This window comes from Alosa sapidissima, chromosome 3 (genome assembly GCF_018492685.1).
Source record: "Alosa sapidissima isolate fAloSap1 chromosome 3, fAloSap1.pri, whole genome shotgun sequence".
NCBI classification, from domain to species: domain Eukaryota; kingdom Metazoa; phylum Chordata; class Actinopteri; order Clupeiformes; family Clupeidae; genus Alosa; species Alosa sapidissima.
The window spans coordinates 13,648,465-13,666,896 of record NC_055959.1 but is presented as its reverse complement, the minus strand read 5'-3'; the positions used below and the strand labels follow the sequence as shown (position 1 = coordinate 13,666,896).

Below are 18,432 nucleotides of genomic sequence, written 5' to 3'. Positions count from 1 at the left end.
AATTTTTATGCATATACATTGAACAGTCTAGCGCCACCACCAGATCAATGCTGGACATGCGTTCATGCGCGTGATCCTTGACTCTTTGGTCTGATTTTCACAATTGAGGTTGCATCTGAATCCTTGGACCATCCCGAGTTCATCAACTCCTATCCAGTCACTTTCCGCCATATTGGACCTCCGCCATATTGGATTTAGTCCAAACTGTACGAAAAGTTTCAGCGGTTACAAATTTCATCCGATTTTCACGGAACTTGGCGGAGATGATCTTCTGCCCGAGCCGCACAAACAATACTTGCCAGATTTTTCCATTTCAATTTTGTTTGCCCGTGACAGCCAATCAAATACGGTGACGAAGCCGCCAAACAGGAAGTGGACTAACATCTCCGTGACGCTTTGAGTTAACATAACAAAACTCGATACCATTAGTCAGGACACTGTCCCAATCACTCACAGCAATTTTTATGCATATATATTGAACGCTCTGGCCCCACCACCAGTTCAATGCTGGACATGCGTTCATGCGCGTGATCCTTGACTCTTTTGTCTGATTTTCACAATTGAGGTAGCGTCTGAGTCTTTGGACCATCCCGAGTTCATCGACCCCAATCCTATCACTTTCCGCCATATTGGATCTCCGCCATATTGGATTTAATACAAACTCTATGAAAAGTTTCAGCGGTTACAAATTTCATCCGATTTTCAAGGAACTTGGTGGAGATTATCTTCTGACTGAGCCGCACAAACGATACTTGTCAATTTTTTTAATTTCAAGTTTAGTTGCCCGTGATAGCCAATCACACATGTCCAGACTTGGTACAGGGACTTGGTATCTGATTGTGATGACTCAATAGGAAATTGGCATCATTTGGCCTCTAGGGGTGCTGTAATACACAAATTGAGCTCACATCTCAGCAACTCTTTGGTGTATGAAGTCCAGGGACATGGTAGCTGATTGTGAGAACGCACAAGGACATTGGTGTAATTTTCGCCTCAAGGGGCACTATAATAAAGCAAATGAGCTTATTTCTCAGCCGTTCTTTATCTAATTGCAATCAAACTTGCTGTTAGTGCTTTTTCATGTCATGGCAACGCCATTCCTGCTATAGCGCACTGCTTGGCCCCCACATTGCTGCTTGCAGCTATATTTATTAAGTGTGCTTGCAAAGCAGCACACTTATTGTTCTTCTTAAGTTTTATTTTTCCCGTCTCCCTAATTTTTTGTCAGCTCTAGCGCCTAGGCCCTTTGAGACAGAGACACCGTTCCAACTTTAAAACGTCCGGTCAGTACCGGAGTAAGTTGGTTGCGAAGATGACGTCAGGTGGGTGTGTCGTTCGTCCACCATATTGGATTGAACAGAAAGCGAAACTAAATTTTCACAGGTCACAAATTTGGTCCGAATGCCACGAAACTTAACGTACATTATCCTTGGACCAAGCCTCACAAAAGTTACCAGAAGGATTTTTGATTTTCGAAAGCGTTTGCCCGTCACAGCCAAACGAAATCGGCGGCGAAGCTCCGAAACAGGAAGTCGCCCATGTCTCAGGAACACTGTCACATATCGATACCAAATTTTGTATTTGAACTCGGGACTCAAATGTGAGGGTGCATGAGCTAAAAAAAAAAGAAAACATTCCAAAAGTTTCCAGCATTTGGCAAACCACCCACCCCTATTTGATAACTATCACCTTGTACATTTGCAGTGGTACTGGTACATCCGTCACAATGCCTTCCAAGTATGCACAATGTCTCTGGGCAGCCACAATGTCTCCGGGCAACCTTGCCCAATCATGAAATCCTTGCTCTGCCATGGGATAGTATGGACTTACGAACTGAAGTGGTAAGGAGAACATTAGCTATTTATTGCTGACGTAGTACAGTTATTGTCACATTGACCGGTATTCAATTTAAATTTTTCATTATTGTTAAATATCATGATGGGAGAGTATTATTAAAAATATTACAAGTATGCAAATGCATATGTTTACGGGAATTTAGGTTTTACTGTGTTGTTTTGTTGTAAAGACATGCAAGGCATTCTGGGCCATAATGAACAGTGGTCGGCAGCACTCCATAGGCTACGTATTAATATGAATAGGTGTTTCTGTAAACCTAGGGACAATAAACAGCTATCTCTGTTACAAAAACGAGCTGGTAATCGCTCATTGAAGAGGGAACTATGATAAAAAGATTGTTTTCCTAAAAGCATGGAGTTGACGAAAGAATAAGCAAGCAATGTCACGTTAATGTTAAATAGCCTACATCTGAACGCTAGGTGGAAACGTTGTATTACAATTCACTAGTATACTTGAAATACGGTGTGAGCTTCACAAGTAAGGAAGGTGCAAATATTATGTAATTTATCATGGGAAATGTTATTTCTTGTTTATTCTAATTGCAAACCACACACATCCATTCGTAATCACACGTAGGCCTACACTTTTAATACCTTGAAAAGACTCTCATTTTGTTTATTTGATGTTGCCTAGCAACGCAGCCTTCAGAGCAAAGATTCTAGAACAGAGCTTCAGAGACACGTTTTGAGTTTGTGGCCATGTAGCCTACCTAAAATATCGGTTTCCATGTGTATGTGCTGGATGGTGTGCTTCCTTTATGGAAGTAAGTGTTTTATAGAGTTACAGACATAATGAGTCATGTTGTAGTGGTCCACATAAATGTGCCCCTTCTGTTATTAGAATGCTAAGCAGAGATTTAACATCATTAATTTCTTGTGTGGCTAGAAGCTAGCTAGCTATGTCATAGGGAGGAGATGTTGCTGTAACGTTATGGAATTTATGTTGCTTAGCGTAATGCCATGGTCATTTGATATGAGATGCTTGTACTTGTAACTTCGTCACTAGTAACTTTAGGACTCCTATTTTTTTTTACTAAGAGTAATTCAGGAAGCATTTTAGCCCTAGAAGTAGCGCCTGAGTCTGTGACAGCTTAAGCGAGGACTCCTAATAAGACCGATTCACAAACAATGTTTTGAGGTGGCATTTCACGTCGCGATGTTTTGAAATGCGTCTAACAATCACAAGGGAACAATTTTGCATTGTAGGCATAACTAAGGGATGCAGTAACACCACCAACAACAACCAAAACTAGCCTACTCATTGTTTACATGTACATTAAATGTAACGTTTCATTGTGAATCAAATTAAAAGATTCTCCTCTTTGCAAAAATTGGCATAGGATATGATGACAGATTAATTTAATAATGTTGCTGCGTGAATCACGGTAAGCGCGAATGAAGTGGCCACTTCTTAAAGGGGTGGTTCAGGATTTTGGACATAGGACCTCATTTCCAAGTAAGCAAGTGTGATATTTATCAGTGGAGACCGTTTTCAACACGTTTCATCCAGTCGTTCTAATTGCAGAGTTTGCAGGTGCTAGGCTAGCGCAAGTCAACGGTATGTGCTAGCCTGCCACTAAAAACAGTCTTACCCACTCCAAAGTACACCCAAGGCAAATAAATTATAACGCCAGACTATTGATGTAAATGTCTGTATTGATAGTTTTATTTCTAACATTATTCTATCCTTGCATTTCAACGATCGCATTACATTTTGAGGGACTAGCGTCTTAGCAGCGGCGGAATTATACTTGCTCCAGTTAGTAGTACTGCGCCAAAAAGTAAACAGTAAAGCGCACTCCAATGGGGATACCTAGTAGTAGCCTTGGTAATATCAGTCCGCCGCTGAGATGCAAAATGACTACTACCAACTTCAGGGAACAAAGTATAACTATTGCAACGCGATGCGAGGGTAGTTGTATTTCTTACACTATTCTATCAACACAGACATTTACATCGATTGTCTGGAATTTGCCTCGAGTGTCCTTTGGAGTAGGTAAGACTGTTTTTAGTGGCAGGCTAGCACATACCGTTGACTTACGCTAGCCTAGCACCTGCGAACTCTGCAATTAGAACGACTGGATGAAACGTGTTGAAAACGGTCTCCACTGATAAATATCACACTTGCTTACTTGGAAATGAGGTCCTATGTCCAAAATCCTGAACCACCCCTTTAATGGGAGTCACTGTATGGAAGTAGGCTAAGTAAAATAGAGATGTTTAAAATAAGATAAAGTTAGGATATGCCCGCTTGACAACGGCAGAGATAACTGGTCTTTGGCCATAGCAACCATCCATTTAGAACGACTGGCCTTCATAGCAACCAAGGATCTTAGCTGTGATTCATGTAGCTACAGTATGCATGCAATGTGATGTGATGCAAAGTATAGAAAGGTGATGAAATATACAGAGACAGGTCAAGAAATATAGTGCAATGTAGACAGTAGTATACAGTTGATTTACAGAAGGTGGTTTAGAGTAATATGAATTAAATATAAATATGTGCAGTGTATTAGCAGTTATCTCATACAATAAGTAGAATAATGTATGTAGATGTAGTAGTAACATTATAATAGTGGAAATAATAATATAGATATATGCAGTGTATTAACAGAATATAATAAAACAGAATAAATATGGATATTCAATATGACAAATATATAACAGATATGTACATAACATACAGCTATGTGCAGTGTGGAAACCGTGTCATTGCAGTGCAGAAACAACATAAGAGTAGTAAGAATAAGTCTATGTGCAGGATGAATAGTATAAAGACCAGTAGAATAACTATGTATAAATGTAATTACAGTAGGCCTATGTACATTTGTAAATAAATAGAAAACTATGGGTGAGAGGGATAAATAAATTTTATTTAATCGTAAAAGTAAATTGCATTCAATTAAATTGCAATTAAAAATCTTTCCAGTAGGCTTTAATGTCACGCAAAAAGTACAACCAAAGCTGAGCTTGATCAACTAGAACGTCTAAAGAACCAGAACTTGAGTGTAGTTTTTTGCTGGGTCCCAGGCCATGTTGGTCTGAGGGGAAATGAGAAACCGGACAGTGCTGCTAAGCAATCCCTCAATGAAGAAGTCACAGAATGTCAAATCCCTGCCCCAGACCTTAAACCTATACTGAACTCTTACATCTCAGATAAGTGGCAATCTGGGATTAATGTACCAACAACAAGCAAGGAATGTGAATTTTGGCACATTTTCATGATCCACTGGGTCGTTATGGGCCACACAAAATACGGTGTTGCTAAAATTACTCTTATTGTGGCTATTAGAGACATGCGTTCATGAGTATCCAGCTACATTCAATGAGTTAAGTGAAATACATTCACACACAAAAAAAACATCACTAATGTAATGGTCTTTATAGAGCAAATCCATATAGATTATTTGTCAAATAAACCAGTAAAACAGAATTAGGGGATGGAATATATAACATTCACACTCATAGCTTATATTTTTTAAATAAACTAAATTCGAAGGCAGGCCACAGGTAAAATCCAACGAACCACATTCACCCGGCAAGGCAATAGTTGAATAGAGCTTTTGAGGTATTGCCACTGCTCCAACACTGAAAGCAACTGTTAGAATGCTTGGATCAAGCCAGGTTCAGCATAGCGTATGTCACGTTCTGCTCACGTTGGTGACCGGACCAGGGCAAGCACACTTTCGCAGTTCCCGCCGGAAATGCAGTCTAGTTAAGTTTACTTCACTACACAAAATATTTCTCAGAAACATATTTTCATCTATTGCAATCCAGGTTATCCTACCTGAAAAATGCCTGCTCAGCCGCAGAGTTGAAACGCCTTTCAGGAACTTCCCGGGCTTTCTGAAAGGAGATCTGTCAATCAAATCGCAAAGTTAACATTATAGTCGCTAGCGTTAGCTACGGTTAACATGACAGACTACAGTAATAACGTTCTAGACTACAGCTAATGTTGATGTTAAACTACACTAACATATTTCTCAGAAATGTTTCTTTCTCTAATTTAACAAACAGAATATGCACGTTCACCTTATAGTTCAGTTAGCCTAATGACCTTCTAATTGTTGCCAGCAGCCAGCCAGACATGGAGCTAGCTTCTAAGCTTAACTAAAGTTAACGTTAGCTAGTCGCTAGCGGTTAACATTACAGACTAAGTAATAACGTTCTAGACTATACAAAGAAGACGAATGTTGAAGTTAAGCTACACTAACATATTTCTCAGAAACATACTCAGAGATGACATTTTACACAAGCCACAATTTTTCGGTCATCACAAATGCCCTAATTCAGCCACGGAATTCTTACCTGAAGAAACCTCTGCCCACTGCCAGATGCCGTTGTTGTCTGTCTCGAAGATTCGTCTCTGGTTGTCTTCTTAGACTGAGGAGGGCTGTCAATCAAATTTCACTCTTCAAACACGGCCAATCACAGCAGAGCTAGTACCAAACCTGGTTACCGCCCCCAAGCAGAGCAGAAATTAACTTTGTGTGAGCAGAAATCAACTTCGAGAGAGCTGAGTGATTTTCGAGTGAGCACTGGTCAGATTTCTCCTCGCTCGCAGCATATTTTTCCTCGCTCGGGGAGCAGTTTCCTCTGAGTGCGTGTGCGCAGAGAGTATTTGCGCGCTCGCAGTGAATATTTACGAGTGTGAAATAATATAATACATATGCATGTTTTATCGCTCGAGTGCTTTATGGCACTTTTCTATCGCCATATGAAAGTGTGTGTTTGCGTGTAGATGCGTGTGTGTGTGTGTGTGTGTGTGTGTGTGTACTGTATGTCAATTTTTCTCCATCTCCTTATAGAGCCTGACCGGTATGGGATTTTGAGGGCCGATACGATTTTGAGTTTTTAAAAAACTGATAACCGATATATCTGCCGGTAGCCATTTTTAACAAACACAATGTAAAAATGTTCTCCCATAATAAGGTTCTAATCAACATAGGGCATTATGTATTTGAATAGGCCTAACTATCGTGTTTCCTAATGAAAGGCTCTTCATATACAGTAATTTGTTTTATTGTATAGAATAGGAAGAATAGTAAGAATAAAAGAGGTCAATTGTTCTGTGATAACTACATTGCCACAAACTACACTGTGAGCAGTTTATGCTTAATGACTCCCCCTTTATGCAAGCTAAACATTTTACAAATATTATCAGTTACTTTACTTTAAGCCTTTGAAATCTAAACAATGCTCTTCCTTACTTGAAACACCTTTGTTGAAATGCAAGAAATTGAAGACTGAAACTATGGTGTAGTAGTGGGTGTTTGGGAATGAAAGTTAGCTCAGATACTCACATTTATTATGTAGACTTTTTGTGGTCTTAATGCAACATTTTACAAAGCACTGACAGGGCCACCAAGGACTGTGAGCGAGTCAACAGCAGAGAAACCTATTTAGCAAGCAGAAATGTCCCAGTGTTCAGGATGCATCATAGACAGGTTATTTTTCATGTATATCTTCCAACAGCAAACCATCGCGTTAGTTCCTGTCAGTATGGTCCGAAAAGAATGAGATGGCAGTCGAAAGAGACAAATACAGTGCTGTTATCAATTTGCTCGGTATAACAGAGTTTATGTTTCTCAAAAACAATAATCAAACTAGCCTCCATCACTCAACCAATGAATTGGATTTATGAACCAATAAATCAGTCGGGCTCTAATCTCCTACTCCATCCCCTACTCTTGCAACTTTTGTGTATGTTTGTATGTTTGTATGTGTGTGTCTGTACGTGTGAGTGTGTGGATGTGCATGTGTGCGAGCATGCGTGTGAGTGTGTTTGTGTGCATGCCTGTGTGTGTGTGTGTGTGTGTGTGCCTATGTGAGTGTGTGACTGTGTGCGCGTGTGTTTGTGTGTGCGTATCTGTGCGTGTGGATGTGTGTGTATGTGTGTGTGCATGCGAGTATGTCTATGCGTGTGGATGTGAGTGTGTGTGTGCTTGTATGTGTGTGTGTATGCGTGCATGTGTGTGTGCTTGTGTGTGTGTGTGTATGCGTGCATGTGTGTATTTATGTGTGTGTGTGTATGCGTGCATGTGTGTATTTATGTGTGTGTGTGTGTGTGTGTGTGTATGCGTGCATGTGTGTATTTATGTGTGTGTGCGTGCATATGTGTGTGTTTATATATATGTGTGTGTTTGTGAGAGAGAGTGTGAGAGTCCAAGACCGGGTTTCCCGAAAGCATCGTAAGCCTAAGATGGTCGTAAAGTCCCTCTTATGAACGTCTTAAGATTTGCCGACTGTTTCCCAAAACCATCGTAGCTTAAGAGCGCAGTGAAAACACTCGTAGATCTATGAGTGGTCTAGAGTTCTCGTTACCAGCTAAGACCGTCTTAACAGGTACTGTACTTCTCACTGAGGTCACCAACAGGACATACAGGGGAATTACAACATACATGATCCAGCTTACGTTCCCATTCTTTATTGTATTTACTTGTGATGAATCAGATTTTAGCGTGCAAAATAGCATAGCCTACATTTAATGGTCATAATAATGTGATTAAAAGCGGATAATAATGCAATGAAGTTATGAAATGAGACTTTGCCAGAATAGTCTGCCATTATCTTTATGTAAGTGTAGGCTATCTTTTATTAGGCCTATGAGTTAAAAGCAGAGAAAGAAACAAGTGGTGTAGTCTGTGCTGCATCAAAATCTAAGCCTACACATTTCCTCACTTTCTTATCTTCAAACGTGTGACACCGCGAAACATTATTGCAAGGTGCAACAATCTAATCTTAAATAATTACAATTATTTATGTCTGTGAATGGTATATAGCCTACATGGGATGCTTAGGCCTACATGCAGATGTCAAAGTGTTTCTATTTTCGTATTGATGTGAATTAATGTTTAGATCCAAAGTTTAAACGGTAGGCCTAGCTGTGATGTGCAGTCACCTGACATCACCATCAAATTAGAGGATATTTCAGAACTATTAACGTTGACAGTGTACTCAGTGCACGCATGTTCGAAAAACCAAACAAACGATCTTAAGATGAATCGTAGAAAACCCTCGTAAGTACGTGTCTCCATCGTTATCGGGAAACCGGGCCTTGCCTTCTCTCCTCTTCTCATCTTCCCCTACCAGTAACTCTTCGCTCAACACCACCATCTACAGGCCGATGGGTGTAGTCACTAAATGTACACATAATTTCATTGATTTTATGGCCCCCCAATGGATGAAATTCTATGAAACTTGGCATACCCCCAGAGGATGTCAGGTTAATCATACTGTACTAATTTAACTGAACTGCACCTAATTTGGTGCAGTTCAGGACATCTCAACTGAAGATGGGGGCGATTTAAGCAGTATAATGTTGCATTTAGTTTTTTTACCGAGGGGGGGGGGGGGTGCAAATCACAAATGAGTGATTATGGGGTAGGTTGATGCGGGCCCTTGAGACCAACATACCATACACAACAACCCACCACCCCCCCTCCTCAAATTATTTTTTTCCATAAAAGTCTAGTGGGGTTACTACATGCCCACCAAGTTTCATGTGCCCTGGTGTTTTGGTGTCCAGGGTATCGTTGACCAAAATTTCAGGAAGTAGATGACTTTAACAATCCCTATATGACCGCTACGCTAGCGGTCATAATAAGTGTAGAGGTATACAAGTATTTTGGGGGAAGGAGGAGGCATACTTACTCATGGTAACCAGAGGGATGGCAAAAAATACTTGTTTGACAGATGGTTCATGGACGTCCTGTTCTTTTAAAAAGCCAGATGGGGGCCAGTGAACAGCACTTCGACCTTGAGCAGGGTGCTAGTGGTTGTGTCTAACAAACTGCAGGCTCTGAGAAAGCCCAGAGGACCTGAAGAAAATAATGCAGTTCAGATGTAATGAGCACATGGGGCACTACTTTACAGCCAGAAGAAAGTGATGTTTACTTTACATGCTTTGTGTTGAGAAGAATCTCTGCTCCAATATTTGGAACTGATGTCATTCAGAAGTCTTTTAATATACCGCACATCTAAGTATACCTATATATTGGCCTCTGATAAAGTATCATGAGGATCCTTGGAAGTATGCTATACCTGTAATCCTCCTCGACCATTAATGGCATTACATTTGGACGAAGGTGTCTCCTTAGACAGGGAAGTGGCGTAACTGTGAGGTGGTAAACACTGAGTCAAGATAAAAACTTTTTCGTTTCAATTTCACCAGATATCCACCATGACAGGTTTTTATTCTAATGAACAATTGAATCCCCTTGGCATTAGAGGGCTTTATATTTATGTTTTGACCAAAGTGATTTACAGTATATAAGCATTACATTGTTCATTAAAAATAATAGTTTCAAATAAAGTCAAGAAGGCTATATAATAATAATATTAATAATAACAACAATAAAGGCCAATAATATTAATAATAACAACAATAATTATAATGATTTAATACACACACATCTCTTGTCTACATAAACAAACATGCTTTGTAACTTCTGTTCCTGCCCAGCTTCTGAACCTCTTCCTGGCCTTGCTGTTCAGCTCCTTCAGTGGAGATAACCTGGCCCCACTGGATGGCCAGGAACAGAAAAACCTCCAGATCGCCATTGGGAGAATCACCTGGGGCATTGACTGGGCCAAAGTCTTCATCTTTGGGTATGTTAGGAGGCTTCTTGGGCTGAAACCCAAAAAGGGTGGGGGGGGAGAGGAGGATCACGTCAACAACTTGGTTCTGAAGCATCTGGACTCAGACAAGCCTAAGCTAAAGAAAGTGGACAACAAGCAGGGCGCCAGCGATGATGGATCCTTTCTGAACACTCCCGTCCTCAACGTGCCGATCGCCAAGGGAGAATCAGACTTTGACACTTACGATGATGATGGTACTTCAGGGAATGAGCATAAAGCAGAAGATGATGAGAAAACTAAGGTAGGTGTAAATCTCTCTCTCTCTCTCTCTCTCTCTCTCTTTCATTCGTGAGTGTTTCCGTGGTCATAGTGTGTGGTTTGCTTCTGATTCACAATGAGATATGTAACCAGATGTATGATGTAAAAAGCAAATGTTATTAAACAGCCATTAGCTACATACAAGTTGTCATTGAAGCTTGATCAGGTGCACTTGTCACAGGTTCAGTAGTCGTGGTTATGTGAACTTAGTTTCCAACAATTAATTTATCCTTAAATTTTGGCTGTAATGAAGCACCCACACACAGACTCAGAGAAATAGGTACGAAAATACAAGTCTTTATTTTACAGTTCATTAATATTCATAGATGATATAATTAAAAAGTCCAATGTCAATTCTTTGGCCCTCCACTCTCCTAATCCACTGTCAACCGTGAAGAGAGTCCAGTCCTTTCCTTTCTACCGGAGGCCTAAGCTGGAACACATGACAAACACACACACACTTCTGTCATACAGCACTTGGGGAAGTTTAACCCTCCACACGAACACTGAGTGGCACTACAGGAATTTGAGAGGCTCACAACCCTTTAATACAATAGATCCCCATACCCAAATAAATATATATTAAGGAGCCCCCGCTAGTAGTACTCCACCCGCTACCCACGTCAGCGCCAATGCTCTGCTCCCTACGTTACACTACCCCCCAATCACGCACAAGCCAACCCGCACTCAAACTACGAATAACTCTAAACGGAAGGGAAAGGCCACTTAGCTCAACATGGGGGGAAAGCTCCACACTTCTCTCCCCCCAAGGCAGTTGCGTAAGGGAGGTGTAATTCCACACTGATCACTGGTCCGGCAGCCCGTCTGTCGTCATTGAGCGTTATTCCGATGTTCTCCCCAGCGTCGTCATGGCCAGTGGCGGTCCAGATCACGCAGTCTGCTCCCCTTCTCCGGGCACAACCAGATGCCGTTCTGCGTTTAAACTGCTTGTTTAGCTGGCGACATAGGCCGTCCACCGGTCCTTTAGCGATCCACCACTCCAACGCTGCAACACACAAAGACAAGCCAGAGACAAGGCACCAACTCCCCACAGGCATCTTCACCCTGGCTTATCAACATGCCTCTCGCCCCCTTCCTACCAATCAAGTGTAATCCCATAACTCCGTGCAATTAGTAATCAGTTATCAGTTGATAAGCTACAGCTGATTTGTTTACATGAGCGCCGGCTAGTCCGTCACTCAACTACTTCCCCACCTATGGTTCCTAGTCTCCACCATATGACACACTATGTAAGCCTGGAGCACGCAACATCTGTCTACAACAATTTTTCACCTGGACATTGTCGCTACCCGTTTTGAAGCTAGAATAAATTGACACCGTATTTTGGAGGTTTTAGTTATGGGCTATAATGGCTGGCCATAGTGGCAAAGCGGATGACCTCTAATAACATTTGTGTCACCCCTATGGCAATGGTGATAACTTGGCTAACTGTATTTGCTCATTTAAAATGATGAGCAATAAGTGCAAACATTGATGGTTCTGTGCAAAGCTCCCACAAACCACATGATCGCTTTAGTTTATGAACAAGACACTTTGCGATTTTTCTCACAGATCTCTGTTGTTCCTGTGCCGCCATGTTCCTGCCCCCAGAGTATAGTGTTTTTTGTACTGACGGTACTCGTGACCTCGAGAAACGGAGATCTATGTGAAAAATCGCCAGATTTCCCCTTTAAGGTCCTATAGTTTACTGTAATATGCTATGCTTATATTGCCTATGCTGCAGGGGCGGAGCTTGAGGGGGTGCGTCACGCCCCCGGCCCGGGACCCGCAGGGGGCCCGGTGCCAGGGCGCCCCTCCCCCACCTCCGGGTAAGGTGGGACGGGCCTCTCCCACGGCACAAGGCCGGAGGAGCTAAGATCATGCAAACGGTCTCTTTTCAATCATTTTCATCAGAGTGGGACATATTAGGCTTATAGGTTGCCCCAGTCAGGACGAGTTATGACTCATGGTTGCTGAAAAGTTTTGAAATTTACTTTGATGATTTAGTAGGTGTAAAATATTGAATAAAATGTTCTGCTGTATGACTGGCTTTATTTTAACTCTCATATTGAACTTTACGACGTGCAAATTTACAAAATTGGATCAACGATATTGTCTCCTACAGGCGTCAATGAGAGAACACTTACACTTAGCCTACATGATTTTGGTTTCGATTTTCTAATTGGAGTAAGTCTTTGTGACAACACGTCATGATACATTTGATAATGTTTGATCGTTGTTTTGGTATGAAGCATATTTTACGTAGCCTAATGAATGCGCTCTAGAAAGTGAAAGTAGCCTAACCTAGGCCTATATGCGCTCTGTGTCTGAGCTGTCTGTGCATGTCCGCAATTTATTACGTTCCTCAAATGGAGAACACATCAATCCCATGGTATTTTTTGCCCTAAAATGCATGAAACATGCAAGTTCAAAATCCCGCCTGTAGCCACGTTACATCTCCGTTTCATATTTGCCTAGGCTACTAGCCTACAATAAATTGAACAAACTCAACTGACAACAGGTATATCTTCTGATTCGGCTCATCATTGAGACTACAGACTACAGAATACAGTACAACAAACTTCCTGTCTTTCTGAAGTTTAGTATAGTAGGCTTCATTTTGTAACATTTATAGAGAAACCGAGGGGAAGTGAAATTAGAAATTAGAATCGTTGGAAATTGAAAACACATACAAAAAAATATTCGGGGCTTTTGAAAAGAGATTCGGGGCTTGAGCCCCCGAAACCACACCCTCGCTCCGCCAATGCAACCACCCAGCAGTAACTTCTGCATTCAGTGAGATTTGCACCGCCCTAATTTTATTTTTGACTCTTCCCGTCACCGTTGCAACCTCTGAGCACTCATTCTCCAAGTTAAAGGAGAATTCAGGTGTGATATTGACTTAAAGTGTGACTTAAAGAAAATAATTCTGTGGAAATGCATGGATTCCAGTTTCTTCCAGTAGCAGCAACTAGAATCCATGCATTTCCACGGAATTATTTTTGGAATCTGATCCCTTATCATACCTGTTCATTCTTACTCGTCGCTCGACTTATCGTGACTAAATTCAAGATGGCTGCAAACGCTAAACTTTGTGAAGATACTGTCTGTATAAATCGTATTGTAAGTAAACTACCAGTGCTTTTTCAAAGTTCTCAATGTCTCGTTTTAAATGTCAGGGCCCTCGGAAGTCTACCAATGAAGTGTGGAGATACATTGAGCCTCGTAAATGGTGTAAAACAGTGATTTATTTGCATGGCTAGCCCGATGCCGAAGCACCACTATTGAAAAAGCTGTTGGTAGCATCGGCTAACTAGCGCCAGATTTTGGAGTGCAGGGGACAAGCCGAGATGGGCTATGAGACATACATTCACACTCGTTATCATGTTTCAACACACTTTAGGTCAATATCACACCGGAATTCTCCTTTAAAGATCATTAAAACCCACCAGAGAATGAGAGAGCAAAGAAAATGGACATACACAGAGCATCGTGGACAAGTTCGCGGAGCGCAAGGCTCGTCGTATGCCCTTCAAATAGTGTTGCGTATTATTGTTGTTTTATTATTAGGGGTCATGTAGCCTAATGTTTTTGTTGTTGTTCTCTTGGTTACACTTCATGTACGTTCGATGGACTTCAAAATTACATAGTTGCTCTCTGTGGCGCTGACGCTTGTTAGACCCGCTGTTGCGGTCATTTGTGGCCTACGTTGTAAAATTATGTTATGATGAGTTTACTGAAGGGCCCGGTCATGTGCCCCGCCCCCGGCCCGGCTCTGACTTGTTCCGCCACTGCTATGCTGTACTGTACTGTTATATTATCACAAATATTTTACAAGTTACAGTTGACTTGACAACCCATGCTGCTGGCCTCAGAGTATTAAATGTTTGGTGTCTGTCTCCATGTTACAGCAGGAGGATCATGCAGATAACTGTTCAAAAAGCAGTATGGTGGACAAGGGTCCTGCTATAAAGGAGATGAAGGAAGAGAAAAGGGCAGACTTGCCTCAGCCTCAGGAGTGCCTCACCGAGAGTAAGTCCCACAGTCACTAGCGATGTGATAAATATGCGTCCAGTTGTCCATTCTGTGTTCCTAATGCATAACGGTACATTATATGACCGCCACATGGTGTCATCACCATACTAAAAAGTAACCAAAACTAATGAGATTGGAGGGTGAAGATGGGAATACTGTTTGCAATGCAAATGTCACTGTGGCTCTTATTGTCTGGAATATTACAGTGTATTAAAGGTCATCTGTGTAACGTTTTCAGTTGTTTGTTAACAAAATCAACATTTCCCATAATAAATGTGGCGCCATTCATGTTTAATTACCACCACTACCAAATCGAAGCATACCTATTGGCTTAGAAATCCTCATTTACATCAACATAGTGCAGTGTCGACTCACCATGTACATGCGCCATTTTAAAATAACAGTGGCCAGCAAGGGACATATGCGAAATACAGCTCAGTCTTTGGCGTCTGCATGCATAGAAAAAACATTAGCTTGAATCTGCAGATTTTCCTTACATTCAGCAATGTAAGTTACGAACCCATTTTCTAAGTCATAAATAACAATCCGACATTGAAATTGTATTTTCCAACGAAAAAGATAAAGAGAAAATTGTTTGATCTGTCACCATCTCACTTGATCTCTGGTTTCTAGACCCAGAGACAGCTGACAAGCTAACCTAACATAGTTTTGCTAGAACTAGCAGACTACCACAAAGTTGCTGAACGTGTGTTATTACAATATACAAGTGTAACCAAAGTCCTTAGCTGCTACCTAGCTAGCGAACATAACAAGCCGTTCCCATTCCCTTTCCGTTTACTGTGCTAACGTTAGCTAGCTCGATTAACAGACAAAAAGAAACAAAAAGAGTTTCATTGGCATCACACACAAGCAATGGCAATAAAATAGTACACAAAACTTTATTAATATCTTGTTATCGCTTATTCAGAGAGAGGTTTATGCTTTGACGTGCCTAGGAGTCCAGAACTAGTACCAGTTTTGATGTGTGACTGCTCCCGTTCTTAACAAGGCAGCGCTTGACACGTCGGTTGCTATATAACTCCTAACCACTAGATGGGAGAATTTCTTACACAGGGAGGCTTTAATGGTGTGTAAAGCCTTAACAACTTTGTGACGGTCTAGCTACGACCGCACATGACTGGTGAACTGTCAGCAATCGTCCTCTACACATCAGCTGATATTTGTGCACACACACACAACACACACTCGTACATGGGCCATTGCTATGTGGCTAGCACTTTTAAGATGTGTAAGAAACAACACAACACGGAGCTATTAGCAATGGTGGCACATTTATTGTTTGTCTGAATTAGACACAAGTTTGAATGTTTGTCAACCGATAGCTACCGATTCGCGTTCATGGCGTCCTCTCGTTCCAGCTTCTGAAGGTCCGGTGGCAAAGGAGGGCCGACTGCATCGCATGGACTGTTTATTGTTTCCGGGCGGTATTGGACCGTTCCATTAGGTTAATTGATCGTGGGGTATTTCGAGACGGAACTGATCAAGCCGCATCGATGATTAGTCTTTCCACATGTAACCAAGTTTATTATTTAACAATGTATTTAGCTCATTCTGCTAGTGACAAATTATATATATTTATGCTTGTGGCCCAGGGTCTGTCTTGTCTATTGTGTGTTAATTGATTGTTTAGTGTTTACCTGTCTATGTTAAATGGTGCTGGCCACCAGGTATATGTTCCCCTATGTCTAGTCTGGTCTTATCTGGCCTATGTGATGTGTAGGGTACTGTGAGTACAATGACTGTTACAATGCTGCTGTATTTTGATTAGAAGCTAAAGCAGATCTTTCATACTGGTTCAATCTCGCAAGATTAGATGCTAAAGCAGATTTTTCATACTGGTTCAATATCACAATTTTGGAAGATTATTATTAACATTTTTCTGTGCATTTTTCTATGGACTCTTCTGCTTGGTTGTTCGAGCCAAGCCGAATAATAAATTACTGTCCATCTTCACTACTGTATCTGCTTCTTTGGCCACACCCACATTTGTTAATGGTAACTTCCGCTCGGTTCCATTACAAACTTATTAACAACCTAATTATAAATCATTTATAAACCCTTTAGAATTGTATATTTTTGTGGTACCTTCATAAAGAGCATTTACAAAGCCCCCTCTTCTCTTTCTTGTTCCCTGCTCACAGATTGTATCCACTGCTGTCCTTGCCTGGCCCTCGATATCACCCAGGGTAAAGGGAAATCCTGGTGTACCTTTCGGCGCACATGCTATTCCATAGTGGAGAACAAGTACTTTAAGGGCTTCATTATTTTTGTGATCCTGCTCAGCAGTGGTGCTCTGGTAAGCTGGGATTTAAATATCATCATTACACATTTGAGTTAGATTCAGAAACAGTTTATTGGCCAAGTGTATCGATACACACATTATCTACTCTTCATATTGGCACATGCAATAAATCTGGCTCGAGTTATTTGTCAAGAATACCATACATGTATGCTAATGCTACTGTTGTCTGAATGGACAAATTGGATATTCCCTGTAATTTTCAACTTGTCATCGGAAATGCCCACAATCAACCTTTTCACATTTACATGACGTAAGCAAAGCGCAGCACAAGCGGCATTTTGTCGCTTTGCCGCTCTTGCATGTGCCGCGGCCGAAGTTTGACCATGTTGAACTTTGACGGCGGCGCGCTGTAAATCATGGGTATTTTGCGCTGAGCCCGGCACCAAGCACAACAAAAATCTTTGGAACATTACCTCAAACAAGACCAACCAAGCGGCGAGCGCAGCACATGCTTAACGGCTCGTGTCCATTATCGCGTCAAAGCCCACCGCGCCGCACATAGCCCATTGATTTAAGTATGGAGAGCGGCAAGGCGTGGTTTACGCTTGCCATTCAAACAGAGGCGGTGCATTGGGCTCTGGGCTCTGCTGAACTTTATGCTAATGAAAGTACATCTTCGGTAAACAAGTTCTGTCCTTTGCTCTAGTCTACAATAGCCTGCCAGAAATATTTGTTCCGCCTGATAATCGTGTTGGTTTCATGAAAATATGTTAAGCTATATAGTGGCGAAGCCATTAAGTTTAGAACAAGTTCGCCACTGCACCCTATCAAAAAGACCTTGTTGGCGACTTAAACCAAGACAGAAGGTCCTTTGACGAACCATGTCAGTGATATTTGTGAGTGTTTCAATAAAATATGTTAACAGTAGTAGGCTACCTCCACTTTTGTAGCCTACGTTAGCTGGCATTGTGTAATTAAATAAAATAAAATGTTACACCATACACTTTAGCCTATACGTGCCCACGAATACGACGGGAGAGAGGGTTAGGCGTCTGCAAGCGTCTACGCGCCGCAATAATGGACACGTACCGTAAGGCGGCGTTCAGACTGACACGTTTTTTACCTCCAGGCGCTCAAATTAAAATGTTTCCCTATGGAACGTTGCGACTGACCGTTACAACGAACCTTGCGTTTATAAAAACTTGAGACGCTCAGCCGTGGCCTACTGGTTAGCGCTTCAGACTTGTAACCGGAGGGTTGCCGGTTCGAACCCCATCCAGTAGGCACGGCTGAAGTGTCCTTGAGCAAGGCACCTAACCCCTCACTGCTCCCCGAGCGCCGCTGTTGTTGCAGGCAGCTCACTGCGCCAGGATTAGTGTG

General features: G+C 41.6%; 1 protein-coding gene across 1 annotated transcript in view; it reads left to right on the top strand.

The window, feature by feature from the left end:
• The window catches only part of LOC121706234 (sodium channel protein type 4 subunit alpha B-like), a 108,445-nt gene that overhangs the window by 36,817 nt on the left and 53,196 nt on the right, over positions 1-18,432 (top strand). The window contains exons 16-18 of the mRNA XM_042087788.1: positions 10,321-10,737; positions 14,666-14,786; positions 16,952-17,106. Coding sequence (XP_041943722.1) covers positions 10,321-10,737; positions 14,666-14,786; positions 16,952-17,106 — 693 coding nt within the window. The remainder of the gene's footprint in view (positions 1-10,320; positions 10,738-14,665; positions 14,787-16,951; positions 17,107-18,432) is intronic.